The 23,237-nt window shown below is 26.4% G+C and overlaps 4 protein-coding genes across 10 annotated transcripts; 2 read left to right on the forward strand and 2 right to left on the reverse strand.

Annotated features, from left to right (window-relative positions):
* Positions 1–114: 114 nt before the first annotated feature.
* Positions 115–11,625, forward strand: LOC114120861 (polyubiquitin-C). Its single transcript, XM_027982929.2, has 2 exons — positions 115–541; positions 9,372–11,625. Exon 2 carries the CDS (start codon positions 9,379–9,381, stop codon positions 11,434–11,436), a length of 2,058 nt encoding a protein of 685 aa, XP_027838730.2. The 5' UTR covers positions 115–541; positions 9,372–9,378; the 3' UTR covers positions 11,437–11,625.
* LOC114128013 (uncharacterized) lies at positions 2,024–5,072 on the reverse strand. 6 transcript variants are annotated; one of them, XM_050197783.1, is made up of 11 exons: positions 3,777–5,072; positions 3,569–3,691; positions 3,449–3,508; positions 3,241–3,363; positions 3,121–3,180; positions 2,913–3,035; positions 2,793–2,852; positions 2,674–2,731; positions 2,462–2,500; positions 2,226–2,364; positions 2,024–2,159 (listed from the first exon to the last, which is right to left on the reverse strand). In XM_050197783.1, exons 1-10 carry the CDS (start codon positions 5,040–5,042, stop codon positions 2,354–2,356), a joined length of 1,923 nt encoding a protein of 640 aa, XP_050053740.1. In that variant the 5' UTR covers positions 5,043–5,072; the 3' UTR covers positions 2,024–2,159; positions 2,226–2,353. The 6 variants fall into 6 exon arrangements, with proteins under 6 accessions (XP_050053740.1, XP_050053743.1, XP_050053742.1 ...); XM_050197786.1 differs by lacking the exon at positions 2,024–2,159 and having other exon boundaries at positions 2,319–2,364; positions 2,807–2,849; XM_050197785.1 differs by lacking the exon at positions 2,024–2,159 and having other exon boundaries at positions 2,319–2,364; positions 2,807–2,852.
* A 1,524-nt stretch (positions 11,626–13,149) lies between the features above and the next one.
* LOC114120809 (S-phase kinase-associated protein 1-like) lies at positions 13,150–14,846 on the reverse strand. The gene has a single exon (XM_050197793.1). The coding sequence runs from the start codon at positions 14,350–14,352 to the stop codon at positions 13,864–13,866; it is 489 nt and encodes a 162-aa protein (XP_050053750.1). The 5' UTR covers positions 14,353–14,846; the 3' UTR covers positions 13,150–13,863.
* Positions 14,762–22,540, forward strand: LOC114120807 (peptidyl-prolyl cis-trans isomerase D). 2 transcript variants are annotated; one of them, XM_027982849.2, is made up of 9 exons: positions 14,762–14,908; positions 15,357–15,444; positions 15,544–15,681; positions 16,476–16,582; positions 18,040–18,231; positions 18,791–18,922; positions 18,981–19,099; positions 19,162–19,297; positions 19,669–22,540. In XM_027982849.2, the coding sequence occupies exons 2-9, from the start codon at positions 15,375–15,377 to the stop codon at positions 19,897–19,899; spliced, it is 1,125 nt and encodes a 374-aa protein (XP_027838650.1). In that variant the 5' UTR covers positions 14,762–14,908; positions 15,357–15,374; the 3' UTR covers positions 19,900–22,540. The 2 variants fall into 2 exon arrangements, with proteins under 2 accessions (XP_027838650.1, XP_050053749.1); XM_050197792.1 differs by having other exon boundaries at positions 14,784–14,871.
* The last annotated feature ends 697 nt before the right edge of the window (positions 22,541–23,237 follow it).

A 23,237-nucleotide genomic window follows, 5' to 3' on the forward strand; every position in this document is an offset into this window, starting at 1 on the left:
ATAAACATGAATAATATTATGATCTAAGTTCATTATAATATTATAGTTGTTGATATATACACGAATTAAAATATACATTCAAGTCGACTGAATTTTAATCAAAAGGCGGAAGTCTAAAATCTTCCATTTCCATTTTCTTGCGCCCGACTGAACGATAATGCGAAATTCAATTTGTTGTAAATTGTAATCATAATAATTTATTTCGTCATAGTCTATGCTTCCATGGTCGCCACGCCCCACTCTTCACACTTTCACAGTCAACATTCAATAATCAATAAGACAATTTTGTACAAGTACATTACCACTACACTAATAGTCATAATACATCAGTTCCACAGGCGAGTCAGAAGTAAGAATTCTGTGATTCTCTGTTCAATTAGTGTTTAGTACAGTCATCGCAATTGCTGCTGAGGATATAGTCGTCAAATCTGTTGTTAGGTTGTCTTGTCATTATTTTTGATCTCCAGAGTTTCCATAGTTATTTACCAACTGTGAGCACATAACAAACGTTATCGAACCTAAATTTTCAACACATACTAAGGTAATTATATTTTAATATCAATATCTTAATAATTCTTCAATTTTTTTTTGCCATGTTTATTGTTTTGACGATTTTTGTCTGTAATCCAACAATTTCGTTTAGAGATGTTTTGCTATTTTATTTCTGAACAACGATTTATTCGGAAAAATATTTTACCACGTACGAAACATATTACATCTGCTACGTCAGAGCCGCCGCCATTATTATGTTTCAAACAACTATCAAGGTCGTTAGTTTCCTTTGTCTGAAATCCGAATGGCTGTATTTTTTCAATTGACGGTCTTTGTCTACTGATTATAGTATATAAGTTATATAATATATTATAGGCTCTGTCTCTGGTCCCGGAAAATCCGTGAAATTTACAATTATGTTATCAGTCCCGGACAATTTATGTTATCAATGCGCATGCGCCGGGACTTGGACTTTTTCCAGTAGTTCGTACAATAATTACCGTACAATTCGTGTTATCAAAATATAAAAACCGTAAACTGTACACTGTACATGGGGGGGAGTGGGGGCATAATTAAATAAGATGTTTCCAAAAAAACAAGTTCCGAGGGGAAGCTTAGGTCACTCGACACTCAGTCACTGTAAACCCTACGGGTTAGCTAACCCATAGGGGAAAAGTTAAATTATGACTATTTAGTAGTTGTCATTACTTGTAGTCTTGTAATAGGTAGGTACTTAAGGAACTTTAACTTTGCTTCTATTGGTTAGGTCACTCGTTTAGAAGTTGTTTTCACTCAGTAACCACCGACCCTGAAATGTTTTTTTTATTTTCTCATACTAGTTTCCAAATGCAAATATATACTCATTTATATAATCAAGCTTGATTGGGGTAAGTATGTATATACCCTGTCCCTGTGTAACTTTTAATCACCAATATAATTAAAACAGTGTTTTTAGACAATTTTTAAAAACTTATTTTCCAAAATATTTACTTTGTATATTTATAATTAGGGGAGAGTGTTGTACTTTGGCACTTTATTATTTTCCTATTTAACACAAATTCTTGAAGTTTTAAAAATTCAGACTTTTTTCACTTCAATTATCATACTTACTTAATTAAAAATTAAGAAAGTAATAAAGTTAAGTATAATAGTGAGTTACTACCTTATTCGTTGTGCATGTCATTTGTATGTCTTTTTACGTCCAATCTTTAAAAAAATAGTATTGGAGTACAATAAATGGACCCCTTAAGTGTTTTTAATTAGGTACGCATGCCTATACTTATTTTATTAAATTATTTTCTCAATGAAAATAATTGTAATTAAATTGTACAATTTAAAAAAAGGAAAATAATATAGATATGATGAAATAAATAACAAGATTTTTTTTAAAGGTAGGTATAATAATATAAAAAACAAAATTGATTTTGAAGACTTATACCTATGTACACTCAGTTTCAGCAGTACTTACAAAACCAATTTTTACTTGGTATACTAGTTACACAAACACATTTTGTATGATACCATATTAAACAGTGGTCACAACTTATTGTGTTGCTTATACATTTTTTGTTGCATATTGGACATAGCCATAAATTATGAGAGCTTTTTTTTTTTGCTACAATATTTTGTACCTTTTTCCAACCACAAGGCAAAAAATAATCTTTAACCTAAATTATAAAAAAAATAATCAGCTATATTTATATTAATAAAGTTGTTTATATACATTATTTTACTTGATATAAATCAACCATTTCGTCGATGATTGTATCAGGTACATCTGAAGATACGTCATGTTCGCTTATTTTCCAACCCATGTTCATGACTTTATCAACAACATTAGTACTACAGAACCAGGATAATATTAACTTATATCTATCAACAAAGTACATAAGTTTAAATGGTTTTTTAATGAATATTTTCCTTTTTTTTGGAAGTCCAATAACAGTTTGGAGGGATCCTTTAGGTTTACCTCTTCTTTTAATAACTGGTATTTTAATCTGAGAAAGATCTGAAAAAAGATAATTTTATACACATTTTTATTAAACTACAAATATTATCTATTTTCCACTTTGTACAACATACAAATATTAACATTTATTAATTTTAATAAAAATATACAAATTTTTAAAATATATATATATATATATGCACAGATCCGAGATTGTATGCAATTAAACTTACCAATTTTTTTAGTTTCTTGTTCCTGATTAAATTTAGATGGATTTGATGAGGAAGAAACCTGTAAACATAATTTATGAATATTTTTTACATAAATTTAAAAAATAATTTTTTTTTATTACTGTTAACTGAATACTTTGATTATGAGCATCTACATCAATTGACTGGTGTAAGTGTACCTGCTGTTAATAGTTAATACAATAAATTAATGGCATAGTGAAATGTTTTTAATGCTCTTTTACCTCTTTTACGTTTGGCAAACTAATTTCATTATTGCACTTTACATTTGTGAAAATCAATTCTGTTTGATCATTTTCAATAACATTTTTTTCAAAATTCATAACTGGTTCATCTAGAGGTTCATCCTTTAAATGTGTAAAATGTTTGATTAATTTAGACAGTTTAAAAAATGAAAATTTATTTATAAGTTAAAAAAAGTAAATGTCTTACTGTTATTTGAATCCTTTGATTATGAGCATCTACACCAATTGACTGGTGTAAGTGTACCTGCTGTTAATAGTTAATACAATAAATTAATGGCATAGTGAAATGTTTTTAATGCTCTTTTACCTCTTTTACGTTTGGCAAACTAATTTCATTATTGCACTTTACATTTGTGAAAATCAATTCTGTTTGATCATTTTCAATAACATTTTTTTCAAAATTCATAACTGGTTCATCTAGAGGTTCATCCTTTAAATGTGTAAAATGTTTGATTAATTTAGACAGTTTAAAAAATGAAAATTTATTTATAAGTTAAAAAAAGTAAATGTCTTACTGTTATTTGAATCCTTTGATTATGAGCATCTACACCAATTGACTGGTGTAAGTGTACCTGCTGTTAATAGTTAATACAATAAATTAATGGCATAGTGAAATGTTTTTAATGCTCTTTTACCTCTTTTACGTTTGGCAAACTAATTTCATTATTGCACTTTACATTTGTGAAAATCAATTCTGTTTGATCATTTTCAATAACATTTTTTTCAAAATTCATAACTGGTTCATCTAGAGGTTCATCCTTTAAATGTGTAAAATGTTTGATTAATTTAGACAGTTTAAAAAATGAAAATTTATTTATAAGTTAAAAAAAGTAAATGTCTTACTGTTATTTGAATCCTTTGATTACGAGCATCTTCATCAATTGGTATAACAATGAACTCCTTATTACTTTCCCATATTTTCAATATTTGTTTCACAATTTCAATTCTATAATTAAAAGCTTTTTGGCCAACTTCGGAGATAAGTTTAGAAAGTTGATTGGTAAATAATGAGGCATGTTTATATTTTTCAAATGTTGATTTTGGAGCACGTAATGTAGGCATCACTTTTATTAAACTTTCTTGCAAATGATCTTCATTATTTAATAGTTGAAATACATTTTGTTTTTCTAGCAAATATTTTTTTGTCCACCTTGGTATACATAATTGTTCATCAAAAATGTCTAGTTTTTTATTAATTCTCATGTTGAAAATATGTCGGCATGGTAATCCCATATTACGATTGAATGTACAAGAGCAATTCAAGTCCGTGATATTTAAATTTGTATCATTATTATTTTTTATATTGATACTAGCTAAATACTCTTTTTCTACAAGATCAAAAGCAAATTGAGTTAAAATGTTTGAATAGATTTTGATAGGAGCAATAGTTGAATTTATTACAGGCAGTTTATGAATTGTTTTCATAGCTCTGTGATCTCTTTCAGTTCTTTCAATCTGTAGTTCTACAAATAAATTTTCAAGAAATTCTTGGAGGGAGCTTAATTTTTTAATAATGGATTTTAGATTACGATTAAGTGATTCAGTTCGATTGTTGGTAAAATTCAAAAAATTTTTACTTATAAATCCATCCACCCATTGTTTTTTAATAGGATGCCAATTTAAATTATAGTATTGCATTACTTGTATAGGTAAAAGTTCAGTCATTATTTCATAGTTATCATTATATTCTTCAGGAGATTTTGAATAAGATATTTTTTGTAAGTATTCCAATGATACAGACTTCTCTGTTGGGTTTATTCCTAATTTGGTTGTAGTGATTTCTCTTTTAAAAATTTGAAATACATGAAATTTGCATAAATTAAGGTTTGCTTCTGGAAAATGAGAATTTAAAACGTTTCTCATATTCTCATCTTTATCGGTCATAAATGAATTTATTAAATTGCTGTTTTCATTTTTTATTTTAAATGAAGAAATAAGCCAATCAATGTATTGTTTTACTTCACCAACTAGTATACCCACACCTGCTATTTCTGAGCTTCCAACTGAATCTTCTACCAAAAATAAATATACAATACCATTAAAATTCAGTAGTTTATAGGTACCATCCAAAAACACTATCTCGGGAAATGCAGCAAAATTATTTTTCATTATGTTATTTTGAAAAAATAATCCTCTAAATTCATCACCTTCAATTAACATTTCATATTGGCAATTATGTTTTTGAAGAATAGGTATGCAAGATGAAAGATCATTGGTAAAAATATTGCCATGTCGAGAAATATTGGTGATGTCTTTTAAGAGGATTGTGTTGCCTGATTTGGCTGATAAATTCTGTAGCAATAACTTTTTATTGGGCTTTATATTTTGTAATGTCAGTGCTTCATTTAAAATATTTGTATTTAGTTTTCTTTGATTAGGAAGATGTCCAAAAGTCTTACTAAAGTATAAAGCAAAAAAAAAAATATTGTAATTAGTGATTATTTTCAATATTTTGATTATTATAAAACGGTTTAGTTAAAAGTAGGTACAGTGAATACAAACAAAACAAGACAAAACTTTTGCCATGGTAATCAGCTTTCTATTATAGATATTCTATCATTCAAATTAAAATATCTGTTTACATTTTATGAAGATATACTAAAATTTATCACATGGCACTGTACATTCATGCTTTGCTCAAAACAGTCCCTAAAATGTTTAAATTTCTTACTACACACCTCACTTTTCGCACTATACACAACTTTAGGGGCTGCTCAAAAGTTAAGAAACATTATTATCAATAAATTAATAAAATATTTTTAAGATGTGTTTAGGTATCTAGTTGAAAGTTTTGTGATTTATTATTTTTAATACCAAAATTAAAGGTTTGGGATAATAAATAGGTATAATAATAACATAATCCATTGAAATAAATAGCTAATGGTTATAATCGGTGTATAATAGTGTGATATTTCACATTAATTTATAATTAAACTTTAATAGATACTATAAACTTTTTATTTAGATATTTCTAAGCCTATTTTAAAATTGTTTTACTAGTTGGCACTATCACTATAAGCTATACGGACTAGGCCAAATACCTATACCTACCGCAGGTACCCCTATTCACTTTATATGTTAAAATATGCTTTGTTTGATTTCTTAAAATCAAATTTTATACAGCCAATTTTTAAGATAGATATAATTTAATTTAATTTCACATATAAACAAAATTAGGTACCTCAGCACATTTGTACCATTAAAAATGTACCAATTTTTTTTAATGCTAATTATATATAAAAATTAAACATAAATTAAATAAAGCACAACTAATGAAATATCTATTCTACCTAGTATGCGGAGTGTGATTATGTTCCTCTGACATATTTTTAAGAACCAAATATTGACCATCTTTTGATAAAGAAAAATATAAAAAAGCTTCACATTCTTGCTTGAAAGTACTGAAATATAATAAACAAAAATATTAAAGTATTGTAAATTATAAAATTTAATCACATACCTATTATTCGAATTTACAACACATAATATGTTGTATTTTTTTTTAACACTTATAATAGTAAAAAAAAGGTGGGTGGGTAAGTGGATGTCGCTCTGCTTTAGGTGTGTAAGTGGGTCACTGTAATGGATGGTGTTAAATTTTAATTCAATGATATAATATCATTGTATAAGAAAAACGATTCTGAGTTAAAACGGTCAGTCAGCCTATGATATTACTAAGTATATTTGATGATATTATTGTGAATAAAGTAATTTATATATTTAACTATTTAAGAAAATCAAAGCATTATTTCAACTACTTATCGTGTACACAGTCACAAAAAAAAAAATGAAAAAAAAACACACATCATTGTGAAATCAATACATTCATTGTTCTACTCAGAATCTACAACTCAATTGTTTTCAAATTGTGTTAGAAGGGCAGAAGCGGATCGTGGATTTAATTTTTTGAGGAGGGGGGCCATTATCCAAAATGCAGTGATCATTTGTGGGAGTTATTTCCTTACTCACAGTTATAATACTTGGGAAATTTAAACATGCGCTATGTGTTACATGAAATAAACAAATAAGTCACTTATTTCCATCCAAGTGGGTACTATACTTACAATGTTTTTCGATTCGAAATTTTCAATTTTTCTCGAAATTTTTGACCACCATGAATGCAACTAAATTTTATATAGGCATATTTTAGTTCGTCATTTACATTGGCCATAATATTTGATTGTGATCTATGAGAAATTGAAAACATATTACAAACAATTTGAGCTAGCGTGCAAAAAGGCTTCCTTACCTATTTATTTTAAAATTAAAAACACTTACCGTTTTTTAGCTGTTTTTAGAGTACGATTATCTCTAATCCAAAAATCGTTGAATTTCGTTTTTTTATATTGACTTAAGGCGTCAATAAGGTCTGTATATGACTTAAAACGTTGTCCAATTGTAAGTACCATGGTGAAGAATGTTAATTTTATTAAAAATGTTAAAATATTAAAACAAATTAACAAAAACCTCACCGTATTATAATCAAAAAAATTCGATTTTAATTTTATATTTTGATAACAAAAATTGTCCAAACTAATAATTAATATTAAAAATAGATTTTAAATATTTAAAATCGATGTTTATTTATAAACCATATTTAATTATGCCCCCACTCCCCCCCATGTACAGTGTACAGTTTACGGTTTTTATATTTTGATAACACGAATTGTACGGTAATTATTGTACGAACTACTGGAAAAAGTCCAAGTCCCGGCGCATGCGCATTGATAACATAAATTGTCCGGGACTGATAACATAATTGTAAATTTCACGGATTTTCCGGGACCAGAGACAGAGCCTATATTATATACTTATAATATTATGTATAGTTTAACCATGATTTTTATATTTATATTGGATTTAATAATCACCAATTTAACCAAACCACTAATTATTTAATAAGTAGCAATTTTTCAGACATTTTGATTTTTTTTAATACAGACTAATTTATTTATCATATTTAAAAAATATTAAGCTATTTACCTATGTAGTCTTATTATTATTGTAATGTATGTCATTACATTTATAGTATTTAGTTCATTTCAAATATTTTAATAGTTAACTTCATAGCTACTTAGTTCCTTTGTCAATACTCTATTTGGTATTTATGAGCTTATTTTAATACAGGTGAATTTTATTTATAAGACATCAATTTAAGTTTCATATGTTATCATACTTCTAAACAAAAAAATCAAAATATTTCATTATATAAGTTAAATTGATAATTAATATTGTAGCAAATTATTCTTTAATTAGTGTTATCTGATGGCAGATTAAAACTGCACATACCTATTACAATATTTTGTTTAACTCAGTTGCCTTCAATGTTCCTAATTATTCATAAAAATTTAAGCATATTGACTTATCAGTTTTAGTATCTTTTGTACCTTGTTTTTTGCCAACTTTCAATCACTTAGTACGTGCTAGCGATTTGATGTTTTAACTGAGATTCATACATTTTTGCAAGATATATTTATTTTAAATTTATATTACACAATGTTTATAACAATAATGAAATAAAATATTTTTATTTATTTATTTAATTAGTTTGTACAGTAATACATTTATACATGAGAACTATAGTATAAAATATTTCATCTAGTTATAAACTTAGATATGGTTGTTGGTATGTTAAGTACTTAGTTATTAAACTTGTTTCATTTAGTATTTAGTCTCATGATCAGTTTTTTTCAATACCCACCATACCAGTAAACTAGTATCTTATTAGCATTCTTGTTTGTATTTATTCAAGGCTTACTTCCTAGTTGAATTTTTTTTTAATCAATTAGGTATCTAAAATGGATAAGTATGTATTTATTTGTACCTATTAATTATACAGAGGTTGCCTCTTGCCTATCTAGTCATATTTGCTATCTGTAGTTTGAATCTACAGTGTTGTTTATATAGTTATAAATATTAAACTAGTAGGTAGTACTCACCTGCAACACCAGTCTTCCTGTAAAGGCCTACTATCCTAGAAATTTAGAGGGCCCCACATTCAAGAAAATCAATCACTTTGTTTTGTCAAATAGGTACAGTGAGAAGTATTACATCAATAAATGTATATTCTTAACACTAACCTATTTATTTGTATCTACTTTTAGAACATTTATCTCAAAATTAAAGAGTAAAATAGGATTTGATTAAATAGGTAATAGTTTTTTTACTCATAATTACTTTTTATGTTAATATGAATGCCAATAAAAATATATAATGACTTAAGGGTTTTTATACAGTTATCAATTAAAATGTTGATAATCATAAAGTTTCTCGTAAAAATTATTTTAGAAAATTTTGATCATAAACATAATATGGTTATTAAAAATGTAATCATATTAATTCTTCTTATTTTCCTTCGCCTTCTCTCCCAACTATTTTGGGTCAGCCAAATCATATTAATTATATACCAATAATGAATCTGAAATTTTTTGTTCTCAGTCTCAAGATGCAAATCTTTGTGAAAACTTTAACTGGCAAAACCATCACTTTAGAAGTAGAATCGTCAGACTCTATTGAAAACGTGAAAGCCAAAATTCAAGACAAAGAAGGAATCCCACCAGACCAACAGCGATTGATTTTTGCCGGAAAACAATTGGAAGATGGCCGTACATTATCTGACTACAATATTCAGAAAGAATCTACATTACATTTGGTACTTCGTCTTCGTGGTGGAATGCAAATCTTCGTGAAAACTTTAACTGGCAAAACCATCACTTTAGAAGTAGAATCGTCAGACTCTATTGAAAACGTGAAAGCCAAAATTCAAGACAAAGAAGGAATCCCACCAGACCAACAGCGATTGATTTTTGCCGGAAAACAATTGGAAGATGGCCGTACATTATCTGACTACAATATTCAGAAAGAATCTACATTACATTTGGTACTTCGTCTTCGTGGTGGAATGCAAATCTTCGTGAAAACTTTAACTGGCAAAACCATCACTTTAGAAGTAGAATCGTCAGACTCTATTGAAAACGTGAAAGCCAAAATTCAAGACAAAGAAGGAATCCCACCAGACCAACAGCGATTGATTTTTGCCGGAAAACAATTGGAAGATGGCCGTACATTATCTGACTACAATATTCAGAAAGAATCTACATTACATTTGGTACTTCGTCTTCGTGGTGGAATGCAAATCTTCGTGAAAACTTTAACTGGCAAAACCATCACTTTAGAAGTAGAATCTTCAGACTCTATTGAAAACGTGAAAGCTAAAATTCAAGATAAAGAAGGAATCCCACCAGACCAACAGCGATTGATTTTCGCCGGAAAACAATTGGAAGATGGCCGTACATTATCTGACTATAATATTCAGAAAGAATCTACATTACATTTGGTACTTCGTCTTCGTGGTGGAATGCAAATCTTCGTGAAAACTTTAACTGGCAAAACCATCACTTTAGAAGTAGAATCGTCAGACTCTATTGAAAACGTGAAAGCCAAAATTCAAGACAAAGAAGGAATCCCACCAGACCAACAGCGATTGATTTTTGCCGGAAAACAATTGGAAGATGGCCGTACATTATCTGACTACAATATTCAGAAAGAATCTACATTACATTTGGTACTTCGTCTTCGTGGTGGAATGCAAATCTTCGTGAAAACTTTAACTGGCAAAACCATCACTTTAGAAGTAGAATCGTCAGACTCTATTGAAAACGTGAAAGCCAAAATTCAAGACAAAGAAGGAATCCCACCAGACCAACAGCGATTGATTTTTGCCGGAAAACAATTGGAAGATGGCCGTACTTTATCTGACTATAATATTCAGAAAGAATCTACACTACATTTGGTACTTCGTCTTCGTGGTGGAATGCAAATCTTTGTGAAAACATTGACTGGTAAAACCATCACTTTAGAAGTAGAATCGTCAGACTCTATTGAAAACGTGAAAGCTAAAATTCAAGATAAAGAAGGAATCCCACCTGACCAACAGCGATTGATTTTCGCCGGAAAACAATTGGAAGATGGCCGTACTTTATCTGACTATAATATTCAGAAAGAATCTACACTACATTTGGTACTTCGTCTTCGTGGTGGAATGCAAATCTTTGTGAAAACATTGACTGGTAAAACCATCACTTTAGAAGTAGAATCGTCAGACTCTATTGAAAACGTGAAAGCCAAAATTCAAGACAAAGAAGGAATCCCACCAGACCAACAGCGATTGATTTTCGCCGGAAAACAATTGGAAGATGGCCGTACATTATCTGACTATAATATTCAGAAAGAATCTACATTACATTTGGTACTTCGTCTTCGTGGTGGAATGCAAATCTTTGTGAAAACTTTAACTGGCAAAACCATCACTTTAGAAGTAGAATCGTCAGACTCTATTGAAAACGTGAAAGCTAAAATTCAAGATAAAGAAGGAATCCCACCAGACCAACAGCGATTGATTTTCGCCGGAAAACAATTGGAAGATGGCCGTACATTATCTGACTATAATATTCAGAAAGAATCAACACTTCATCTGGTACTTCGTCTTCGTGGTGGAATGTAAATCTTTGTTTAAACATCAGAGTTTGATTTGAACATAAGCGATTGAATTTGTCAAAAAACAAGAAGTTTATATTAAAATCAATCCTTTGCACTGCACCTTTGAGGTGGTTTCCAAAGAATCTAGTGTTTTTTACTATAGATTATATAAACATTTTAATTATATAATATAATCATAAATAACAAATTAAAATTCTGTGTTTATTATTTCACATTATAGTTTACCAATAGTAATATATCAATGGATAAAATATTATTGTTGTCTTGCAAAAACTAATGGAGTTAACATTTTATAATTGTAGGTTAGTTCAAGTAACTCCTTAATTTGGTTTGACTTATTCATTTCTACATATCAATTTAATTAATGTTGTACAAAAAGTAAAAAGTTTTAAAATTTCAAGTTTACTTAAGTATTTTTTGCATCATAGTCATAATACTATGTATATATAAGGTGTAACAGATAGAACTGACTTTTAGAATAACTTTTTTTCTTATTTATATTTTTTAGAATTTTTTAAAATATCAATATTTTTTTTGCATAAATTTATTTATATCTTTCAAAATATTATTTTTGGAAATGAGTATATTTATTAATTATATAATTTTCACAAATTTTATTGTACGTTTAATTAGCATCATTTTTTTTTTTTTAGTCAGTTCTATCTGTAACACCTTGTATATTATGTATAAATAATATATATTATACTGCATTCTTACTAATGCATTTTTCCAATAATTAAAATGCAAAACATTTATTTTCCTAATTTAAAATTTTGGTTATCATATGTTTATGTACCTATGCATATTTATCCTGTTTCACTTTCTTTGAAAATTGAAATCTAAATCTCTATTTTAAGGTATATAATATTGAAAAAAGCTTGGTTTGAAGAAGTATGATAAATTTAACTTATCATATTATACATTGTCTATGACACAAGATGGAAATTATAACATGACTGATTGTGGTATTATACTTTGCTAAAATTGTACTTAATTGTATATTTAAGAGAACTTTACATCTTGTATGTTATCTTAATTTTAATATTACGTCATATTCTACCAATATTTAAACACATCAGTTTTGTGTTATTACTGCATAGACACAATTTGAGGGACTTTTGTGTATTTAGCACCCCCGAATTTTTTTGTGTTAATTTAGATTTTAATAGTAACAGGTATCCTTAACCATAAGATAACACCATGAAAATAAAAATAAAAAGGCATCAACGCCCACTGTTTTTTCATTGAAGTTGTGGCCCTGGTTACTAGCTTTAATATTAAAATACATTGACAGTTTGTCAAATTAAAGTTGTGAACATTATTTGTATCTCCTCGTTAGTTATGATATTTTAATTTTTAAGCAAATTATAAGTGTATAATAATAATAGTTAAAAATGATCATAAAAAAATTAAATTATTGTAAAAAACCAATGAGAAAACAAATAATTTTTAACAAGTAGTTCAAAAAATCTCTATTGTTAAGAGTCTAAATTGGAACTACTGAACATAATTTATAAATAATTGTAACAATTGGAATATTATCCACTGCATAAAATACAATTTAATATCTGAAAAAATTATTTCTGATTAACCTTAGTATTTTTTATTTGAAAAATGTTCAATGCCAACGTTTCAAGGATGTTCATAATATACTAATTTATCGTCTTCGAGTTATAAGATGTTATAATGATGAATGAATTAATTATTAAGAAACAAATTAATAGTTATAAAATAATTATATTTTAGATAAATCATTATAAAATACACCACGTAATATTACTAATTAGTATTTAGTTCATACCTTTCTTAATATACATATTATAAATATTTTATGTTACTAAATACTACAATCACTTCCTTTACATAAAAAACTTATCAATGGCAATAATTTGTAATATTTATCACAGAAGCAATTTTTTTTTCATACAACTAATAAATGTTCATTAAAAAAATGGTATATTCTTAAATGCTAAACAAATATAAATTCATTAAGATTTTGTTTTTTAGTTCATATTATACATGAAATAAAAAGAGTTGTATCCTATTATTTTATTGAACAATAGAAATGATTAATAGTTACTTGTTGTTTAATGAAAATTTGCATACATCAGTACATAAATACTTATCTATTATGTTGTAATAGTTATTTAATTTACATACAAAATGCAATAAAATTATGAAATATACTTAGTACTACTAGTACTTTATTTAAAAGTCCAAGCAAAATTAAATATTAAATATGATAAACCTAATTACATTTGTCATCTAAAATAGAATTATAGCATAACTTCAAGTTAAATATTTATATTTTAATTTTTGAATAAAAATAAAACAAAAGTAAGGATATTTTAAATGTAGGTAATATTATGATGTGGTTGATCAATTATTAATACATTCATATTATACCTATTCATTTGTAGTTAAAAATAAGTTATTTTTCTTCACACCATTCATTTTCTTTACGTACTTGTTCCTCCTCAGCAGGTGAGAAATCATTTTTAATGTTGAATGTTTTCCTTATCTCCTCAGGAGTTTTCCCCTTAATCATATTAGCAACGGTCTTACATGTAACGTCCAACAAGCCTTTGATGTCCAAATAGTTGGCAGCCAATATGAGTTCAAATAGCGTACCCTGATCCACTTTCAGGAAATCTGCATCCCAGCTAGATATATCGTCTGTACGCTTTTCGCGTCCCTCGTCATCCTCGGTAGCAGGTGGATCATCCTTGTGGTAGGTTGCCCACTGGATGACTTTCTTCAATATTCCAGCATTAACGTTCGGCAATGGCACAATTTCTTCATCTTCTTCTTCTAAGCCCAAGTCTTCGACCATAGTTTTGATAGTAACCGATGCTTTAGCGATCTCAAAATCTACTTGAAAAACTTCGCCATCTGAACTTTGTAATTTGATCATCGGCATCTTGATACAAATGTGTGTTTATCGAACAACTAAATATGATTTACTAATTACTTATTAATTTTCCAATAGATCGTTGTTTTTTTTTTAATATGTTGCAATATTTTGTAAATTGTAAACAATTAAAAAAATAAATAAAGATTATAATGAAAATGAATAACAAAAAACAAATTAATATGATTTATGATTCAAGTATCAACATTCAACAATATTATCTTATCCAGATGACTGATACCGAAAACAAAAACATCCGACCATTTGGTATTCTTGCTTTATGTCGTTTACCTCGTGGAACGCTGAAGTTGTTGATTCACACCACAGATTGAATATATCTATACCATATCTATCGTTCTATATAGAAATCTGTGATTCACACCGGCAGTGGTGGTTCTGTGCTGCAATATCATTACTCTGTGGCTACAACTTGCTCCATTTAGTTCATAGACTAATCCGATTCCATTGACCGTTCGTCCGTTCCAGACGTTCCAGTTAAAAGAATTGTTGAACGATCAATGATGTGATGTGTTATTGATATGATTATCATAATATAGCCATAAAGGTTTTTTTTAATGATAACATTTAACTATTTAAGGATAGTATATTCATTACGTATATATATATATATATATTATATATATTGTCTATGAAAATATTTGATTGGAAACATTATTAATAGGTCTTTCATTTTAATTTTTTTACGACTATTATTTTATTTTGTAATTTTATACTTTTGCAGTATTAATTAATAGTTATTACTTATTAGTCAGAAATAGTTGGAGTATTAGAAAATGAATTAATGACATTAAAAATTACTAAATTCAAAACAATTTCTTTTAACTTATTATTATTTCATTCAGTATTATTTAAATAAAATACTACCTCTGGGAAATATTGAGGTTCAACTATATAACTATTTTTGTCCTACAAATTCTTCCAGTTATAAATTTCTTAATTTCTTATAGATTAACAGATATAATTTTGAATTGTTTCTACTGATACATAATTAGGTATTTTATTCCTTGACCATGGATAATAGCAGTGTCACTGCTGGAAACTCTGTAGTTTTTTTGGATATCGAAATTGCCCAAGAAAAAAGTGAGTAAAATGTTCAGTTAAATAACAATACATCAATGGAATATTTCTGGATAATCGGATACATTTACTAACCTTACATTTACGTTTTAATTTTTACAGTTGGACGTATTGTCATTGAATTGTTTAATAATATAGTACCTAAGACTGCTGAAAACTTTAGAGCTCTTTGTACTGGTGAAAGAGGTAATGGTTTATCAGGAAAGCCACTACATTTAAAAGGATCATTATTCCATCGAGGTACTATTAATTATATTTTATAATGTTTTATTTAAAAAATGTTAACATAAGTACTTAATGATTTGACATAATACAAACAAGTCTCAATGTCTATAGATCAGTAAGTTTATTACAGAAGGTCCTTTCTTTAAGTTTATTTTTTATTAATATACAACCTACTTAATAAATAATTATTAATAAGTCTACAAAAATATAGATTAAAGTTATCTTATGCATTTCATTCTGTCATCCTTACAAATTAATTTTAAAATTTGTTATAATTTCTAAACAATTTATTCATACATTAAATGTTTATAAATTAAACTGTAAATAGAGACTTATAAATATTTGTCATTCTACAAATTGAACAAAAATGTAATATTCTGGCGTACATTATTTTTAATCACGACTCGTGAGGATATAAAATGACAAAATATAGTACTATAGTCTATTTGCCGTAAGTTGACCCACTTCCACAAATGCATACTGAGCCGGTAGCCTGGTCAATGATGTTCGGCAATCGGCAATGCTTGTTGTAGTTATAGAATAGCAATGTGCAAACAGAATCTCGACTGGATTTGTGATTCTGCGCAGTCATGACCGGTTTTTGTCGAGCAAGTGGGTCAACTTATGGTGAATAGATTATAGAAGTCATTGGTTATACATTTATATTTTTTATTATAAAATATTAAAATTGAGTTATTTTTATTAATAATTAATTTTACTCTCTCTCTCTTTTTCTCAAAACTATAATAATAATAATTTATTCCGAATTAAGTAAAAAACAGAATTGTGACATTTTTTTATAATTACAGCTGTTCCAGAATTTATGATCCAGGGTGGTGACATTACTGCTGGTAATGGATCTGGTGGTGAAAGTATTTATGGTTTATTTTTTGAGGATGAAAACTTTGAATTGCTGGTAAATTATATTGATACTAAGTATTTATAAGTGTAATAACAATGTGAAATTTCATTTTTTTTTTTATATATAATCTGTTTAGTTATGTATATATGTGTGTGAATTAATGGTTATTTGTTTATTCTCTATAAACTCAAAAACTACTTGACTATATATAATAAAAGTTATATCAATAGATTTCTTTAAACTTGAGTAATATTTATGCTTATTTTTTTAACCCCTGTAGACTCATGAAAATACAATATATTTTTTAAATGGTTGCCATTAATTTCAGATTATATTACTATTATAATTAGTAAAAATATTGCATTCAAAAATATTTACAAATGTATTTAAAAAAAAAAAAAACAAATCTTAAAATTAAATTATACTTATGAGTTATGAGCACGATTCCGATGATTATTTTTATGATATTCTTTCTTAACCTTTGGTCAACCACATCTATTCTTAATATTTTATAAATTATTGTATGAATTTTCCATACTTTGTTGGATGATGGTATCTTTTAATTATTAATCTATAATTTGGATATTAATGATCATAAATTCATTAAAATATATATTTGGAAATGTCAAAATATGCAATTATATGCCTTTAAATTTATTAAATATGATTAATAATTTAATTAATAAAATTAATTATTTTTCCACCAATCTATATTAAAATATCTATTATAATAATAAACACTGGATTATTAGTAAAATATTATTATTACCTACTGGAAGGAAAAAGAATTACCCAGTGCACACAACTATGTGGTCTAATACCACATGCATCAGTAAATGTTAATTCTAGACATTTTAAATATGCAGTACAAATCTTAATGGTATTATTGATACATCGGCTTTCAAGTAGTAGTTGAATCTGCCTCCAGTTTTTATGTTTAAATAAAAAATGTATTCATAATTAAAAAATAGAAAATCAAAAAATTAATCATTGTAATTGTGTTTGTATTATATAATTCAACTGAAACAAAATGTATAACAATAAAAAGATTAATTAATTTGAACTCAGGTGAAGTGGGGTAAGACAGTATAATTAAATGTATTTTACTTATAAAAAAATCTAAAATATATTTTTTCTATGGTTAGAGATGGATGTGTATTGAGATTAGTTAGTTTAAACACTGAAAAGTAGGAAGGGATATGAAACTTATAATAATACCTATCTTTAGAATGTATAATTTATTTTTTTTTACATGTGTATTTAATGATTATATTTGATTAGAAATATTGAACTGTTTAACTGTGTTATAATATTTCAATACATAAATATAGACTTCTTATTGCCTCATAAAAAATGGTTTGATTATACTAAGGCTTTGCATTTACACATCTAAATTTTGGTTAACTATGTAGTTCAGTTATATAATAGAATTTTTTATCATATGCTTAAATACCCCTTAATCCTTATTAATATTTTTCTTTTTATATAATATATGAATTTACTTATTCTAGCATGAAGAACCTGGAGTCTTGAGTATGGCAAATACAGGTCAAAAAAATACTAATAACTCCCAGTTTTTTATCACAACTGCTCCATGTTCACATTTGGATGGTAAGAATGTTGTTTTTGGAAAAGTGAAAAAAGGATTTTGTGTAGTTCAAACAATATCTACCACTACTACTAATAATGATATCCCTATCAATGTAAGTAAAATAATGCAAATATGAAATTCATTTACCAGTTTGGTTTTACCAACGGTATTTTTTATCTAAGTTCAGTAATATATTGTATATAATAAAAATGATGTACTTTTTCTAAATTATGAAAAAATGAACCTATACTGACTAGTATTTCACCAATCATGTTGGAAAGCAATTGATGAAGCTTATTGATAAAATTAAATTTTTAACAATCCTAAAAATTGTATATGTAGAATGTAGACTAATATTTAATAAAAATAGTAAATATATTTTTATCAAGTAATTTTAATTTTAAAAATCTCTATGAGCTACAAGATTTTCAAGAAGAAAATTTGATACAAAATTGATGTATAGTAGTTATATATCAACTGGAAGCTAAGTTTATCTATTTATTTTATATTTTTTAATTTTTTGGTATATCACACCTGTTGGACTGATTACATATTAATACGTTTGAATGCCTTCCTTAAAAATCTTACTGTATTTCTTTGATTGAAAGTTGAAACTCCTAATTATAGTTAAAAGTATTTTATATTTATCAACCATATTTTTATGATTTTAGCCTTGTATAATCACAGATTGCGGTGAGCTATCAAGTGATAGTAATACTTGGAATATTAATGAAAATGATGCAACCAGTGATGTTTTCCCCCCTTTCCCCGAAGATTGGACCATTCAGCCAGTTGATCTTGATGTAATTACTTAATATTGTACTCTGAATCTTTTTGTTTATTAAAATATATCTTTTCAAGGTATTACAAATCTGTGATGTTCTAAATAAAATCAAAGAATCAGGAAATCATTTTTTTAGTTGCAAAAATTATTCATGTGCTAGACGAAAATATGATAAAGTGTTACGATATTTTGAATGGTAAGTATTTTTAATATTTATTATTATTTTAATTTGTTATTCAATAAATTCATGTTTTACAGGTATAAAAGTTATCATAAAAACTCTAAAATGGATTTTAACATGCTGGAAAACATTAAAACAAATACATTGTTAAATTTATCCACTGTTCATTTAAAAGAAAACAATTACAAAATTGCAATTGAATTATCAGAACAGGTAAATATTATAAAAGAACTATTTATAGACTACATTAATTGTATATTATAATTTAAAACTGGTGTGAATAAATCTATAAATCTAACTAGGAGAAATCTCTTACTACTAAGCACTTAGTAAAGTATTATGATTAATGTTGAGCTATTATGTATATAATAATTTTAATTTTATGTAAACTTCATCTACCTATGTATTATTGTCAATTAATCTATTACAATACTTTTTATTTATCTGTTTTTGTTTCTTTTTTAATGTTCATGTACAATTATATATTATTACAAAGGCCCTAGATCCATTAAATTGTTTATAAATAAATAAATATAATATTATGTAATTTTTTTCAACTAATTCAAAGCTATTTTTTGTTACAGGTTTTAAATCTAGATTGTAATAATGGAAAGGCTCTTTTTCGCCTTGGTAAAGCATTTGGTTCACTTAGGAATTATGAAAAAGCAATAAAATATTATAAACAAGCTTTAGACATTTTTCCAGATGAAAAAAATATTTTAATTGAGTTAAAAAAAGTAAAACAAGCTCAAAAGCAATATTTAGTTATGGAAAAAAAACTTTATTCAAAAATGTTTTCATCTTTGGGAGATTGACTTTAAAACATAATATATTATAATTATACTATAAGCACATTATTCTTAATTGTTGATAAAATTGGTTTAATTTTTGATAAATTAGAAGTATTACAATTAATGTTAACTTTTTTTATAATTTAAAAATAGTATTTTTTTTGTATTATTGTTATAATTCATGTTTAGATTAAAATATTATCGCCTGAAAACTTAAATAACAAACACAAAATTCATGATAATTAAAATATCATTTTAAAAAATACTATTACTTACACATTTTATACAAATAAAATAATATTTACTATTTTAGAAAGAAGTTTTTACAATTGAGATGTATATTTATTTCACATCTTTATATGTGTAATAAAACAAGTTTATTTCATTTTGTAAAAAGTACAAATTTTCAATTTTTAATTCATGATAAACATTTATCTTTCAAGTTTTCTTCAAAGATAGTAAATTTTTACATTCTAAGTCTTTTCTTCTTTTTTATAGTATCGATTTTTTAGGCCATACTGATAAATATACCACCTTCCATCATTCTCTATGTTTTATTAAGTCTTACCAATTAATTGTTGGCTTTATTTGATTAACCTATTTTTATTTTATTTTTCCATCGTAATTGGGACAGTGGCGTAGATACAATTTTTTTCTAGGGGGGAGAGGTTATATTATATTTATGATACAAATTACGAGATATTAGTACTTCGTTTTTATTTTGCTCTAACCATTATATAAAATATTTTGGTTTTAGGTGGGGTGGAAACCCCTTACACAGCCCTCGTAAATACGCCACTGAATTGGGATATCCTACACTATATCTACAGCTAACAGGCAAACGACTATTTCCTTCACTTTGTATGTATCCACCATAGTAATTGAATATTAATTTTCAATAGAAAATACATCAAATGGGCTCACTCTAGTGGTTCTAGCTACAACTATCATTAAGTTATTTCAATTATACTAGTAGCTGTATCCACCATTTTTTACAGTTTAATTAACAGGTATACAAAAATACAGACTTATGCACCAGTATGAACGCATCAGCTTTTTCTAAAATAATATGAATGGACATAACGTAAAGTAGTTGTATCTTAAGTTTAACTATTGAAAATAATATAAAATTAGTAAAAATTGGTTTTATGGCTCTCCTAAAAAATAGTGTTAGGATAAGGCCATTTGTTTGTTAGCTGTCAATATGTACTAAGGTGTGTTCTATCATCCAATTGAGATTCTGAGATTCATTAGAATTGCCTTATTTCAACTTCCTCTGAAATTTTGGACTTTGATATAACGGTTTGAATTCCTTATTATTTTAAATCCTACTATTCTTTTTAATTTCTATGTACAGTAAAATTGACCTTATTAAGTTAAATAGTTTCATAAATAGATTGAACTGTTGAAGTATTATTGGTACTGAATCCACAGAATAAATGAAATGATTTATTCTGTGCTAAATCTTTGTGTATAAAATTATACATTTTTCTTGAGTCAAATAAAACATAATATGTACTTTTTTCATTCTCCAACTTTAGTTTTATACTTTTATTCAGTTTTATATCTACTTATTTGAATATAAATTTGATAAATATATAAAAATAAAGTAAAAAATTTTTTTGAATATTTAGCAGGTAGAAAGGTACTTCTTTAATTATTGCATACCTATTTATTTATCGCCTTTATGTATAAGATAAATATAATTACTATCCTCCATTTTTCTGAAATTATCTGCTTTAGCCATTTTTTCTTCATTATTAAATGAACCTTTTCAGATATCTCCTATCTATTTTCTTCAATAGATACTTATTCTCTCCAAATGCTTTATAATTTTTAGATTTTTAATTTGTATTGGGAAATAATATGTAGTATTGTTCAATTCTTGGTCATTAAATCTAAAATATGATTATTTAGTTTCTTTAGTATTCAATAACTTACTTATAGAAAAGTATCAATGCATGACCAGCGTAAAAACAAATAAATAACTTGATAATAAATTTGATTACCTTTTAAAGATTAAAATTCTTTTAGTTTATTTCTATATGATTTCAATAAACAACAACTAAACATATAAGTTATTTAAATAATATAATGTACAATAACCATAATTACATTTCTATTTTTTGTTGTCAATTAAAATAGGTACTAAATTATTTAATAATTTTATACCATTGGTATTTTTCTATATTCCGTCTAAGACTAAATTTTATTATTAAGATATATTTTAATTATTATACATACATAATATTTACATGTATTATTTAAATTTATGTAATTTTTACAATTTTTAAATAATTATTATTTGTTACCTACCTAGTATAAGCTTTTTTTTTTTAATTTCATACATTATTTTATAAATCATCGACAAATAGATAGTTCTCAATAATTAATGACAGTTGCTATTATTTATATAATTTAATGCAACTTTAATTATTAAAATATTTTATTGTATTGTGAAATTTGAACTTTTTTAAAAAAACTTTCAAAATACGAGCAGTCATTATGAACAAAATTAGTTTCTAGTTCCTAAAATGTGGTGCCCAACACAATAATATAATAAATTAAATATTTCAAATTTGTACTACCTACTCTTAGATAGGTATCAGTTTGATTAAACTTGAACATGTTATTATTAATAAAGATGTACTTATTTGTCTTTTTATATTCGTATTTATAAGTTTAGATTTAGAGGAATCCTGAAATAGCATGTTTTCTTAGAATACATTATTAACATAATAACTAATTAATAGTAAGTACCTACTTACCTATATAAATATTACCTAAATGGCTGAGCTGACTGGTTATAGTGATTGGGTTCTAGTATTCCCATTAGGTAGGTATTCACTAACTTACTAACAAATAAGAATATCTATTGAATAGACATAATAGGTATCTACAAGTTATAAGTGTAAGATTACAAGTTTTTAAACATTGTAATAGTAGGTATCTAGTACCTACCTACCTATTTCAAAATGTTGTCCACTTTAAAATCTTTGTACAAACTTAAATATAATTCAATAATAATGATTGTTAGTATTGAATATTGATCCTTGCTATTCCTTGTTAGTTGTTTCAGTTGTTTGGTAATGATAATACCTAGGTATTTGCCGATTTGTTAAGAAAAACAAATATAACATAGATTCGGGCGAGATAAATAAACATATGTGTATTGCATAAGAGTATAAGACCACCTGAGATACAATTATACAACTATACAAGTAAACATTGTTAGGATGATAAATAACAATATTGTAAAATGTAGAAGGAATATGAATACCTCTTAAATGTTTGTTGGGTATTAACATGAGTTTGCTAGTGCTATATATAGTGTCCAAACTTTCATTCGTAAGAATAAACTA

Source organism: Aphis gossypii, chromosome 1 (assembly GCF_020184175.1).
Source record: "Aphis gossypii isolate Hap1 chromosome 1, ASM2018417v2, whole genome shotgun sequence".
Taxonomy (NCBI): Eukaryota; Metazoa; Arthropoda; class Insecta; order Hemiptera; family Aphididae; genus Aphis; species Aphis gossypii.

Coding starts and splice junctions, on each gene's coding strand:
- LOC114120861 (XM_027982929.2), top strand. CDS start 9,379: ATGCAAATCTTTGTGAAAACTTTAACTGGCAAAACCATCACTTTAGAA.
- LOC114128013 (XM_050197783.1), bottom strand. CDS start 5,042: ATGAAAAATAATTTTGCTGCATTTCCCGAGATAGTGTTTTTGGATGGT. Junction 3,692..3,776: donor ATCAAAGGATTCAAATAACA/GTAAGACATTTA, acceptor ACACATTTAAAG/GATGAACCTCTAGATGAACC. Junction 2,501..2,673: donor ACAAGAAACTAAAAAAATTG/GTAAGTTTAATT, acceptor ATCTTTTTTCAG/ATCTTTCTCAGATTAAAATA.
- LOC114120809 (XM_050197793.1), bottom strand. CDS start 14,352: ATGCCGATGATCAAATTACAAAGTTCAGATGGCGAAGTTTTTCAAGTA.
- LOC114120807 (XM_027982849.2), top strand. CDS start 15,375: ATGGATAATAGCAGTGTCACTGCTGGAAACTCTGTAGTTTTTTTGGAT. Junction 18,923..18,980: donor TTCAGCCAGTTGATCTTGAT/GTAATTACTTAA, acceptor TATCTTTTCAAG/GTATTACAAATCTGTGATGT. Junction 19,100..19,161: donor GTGTTACGATATTTTGAATG/GTAAGTATTTTT, acceptor CATGTTTTACAG/GTATAAAAGTTATCATAAAA.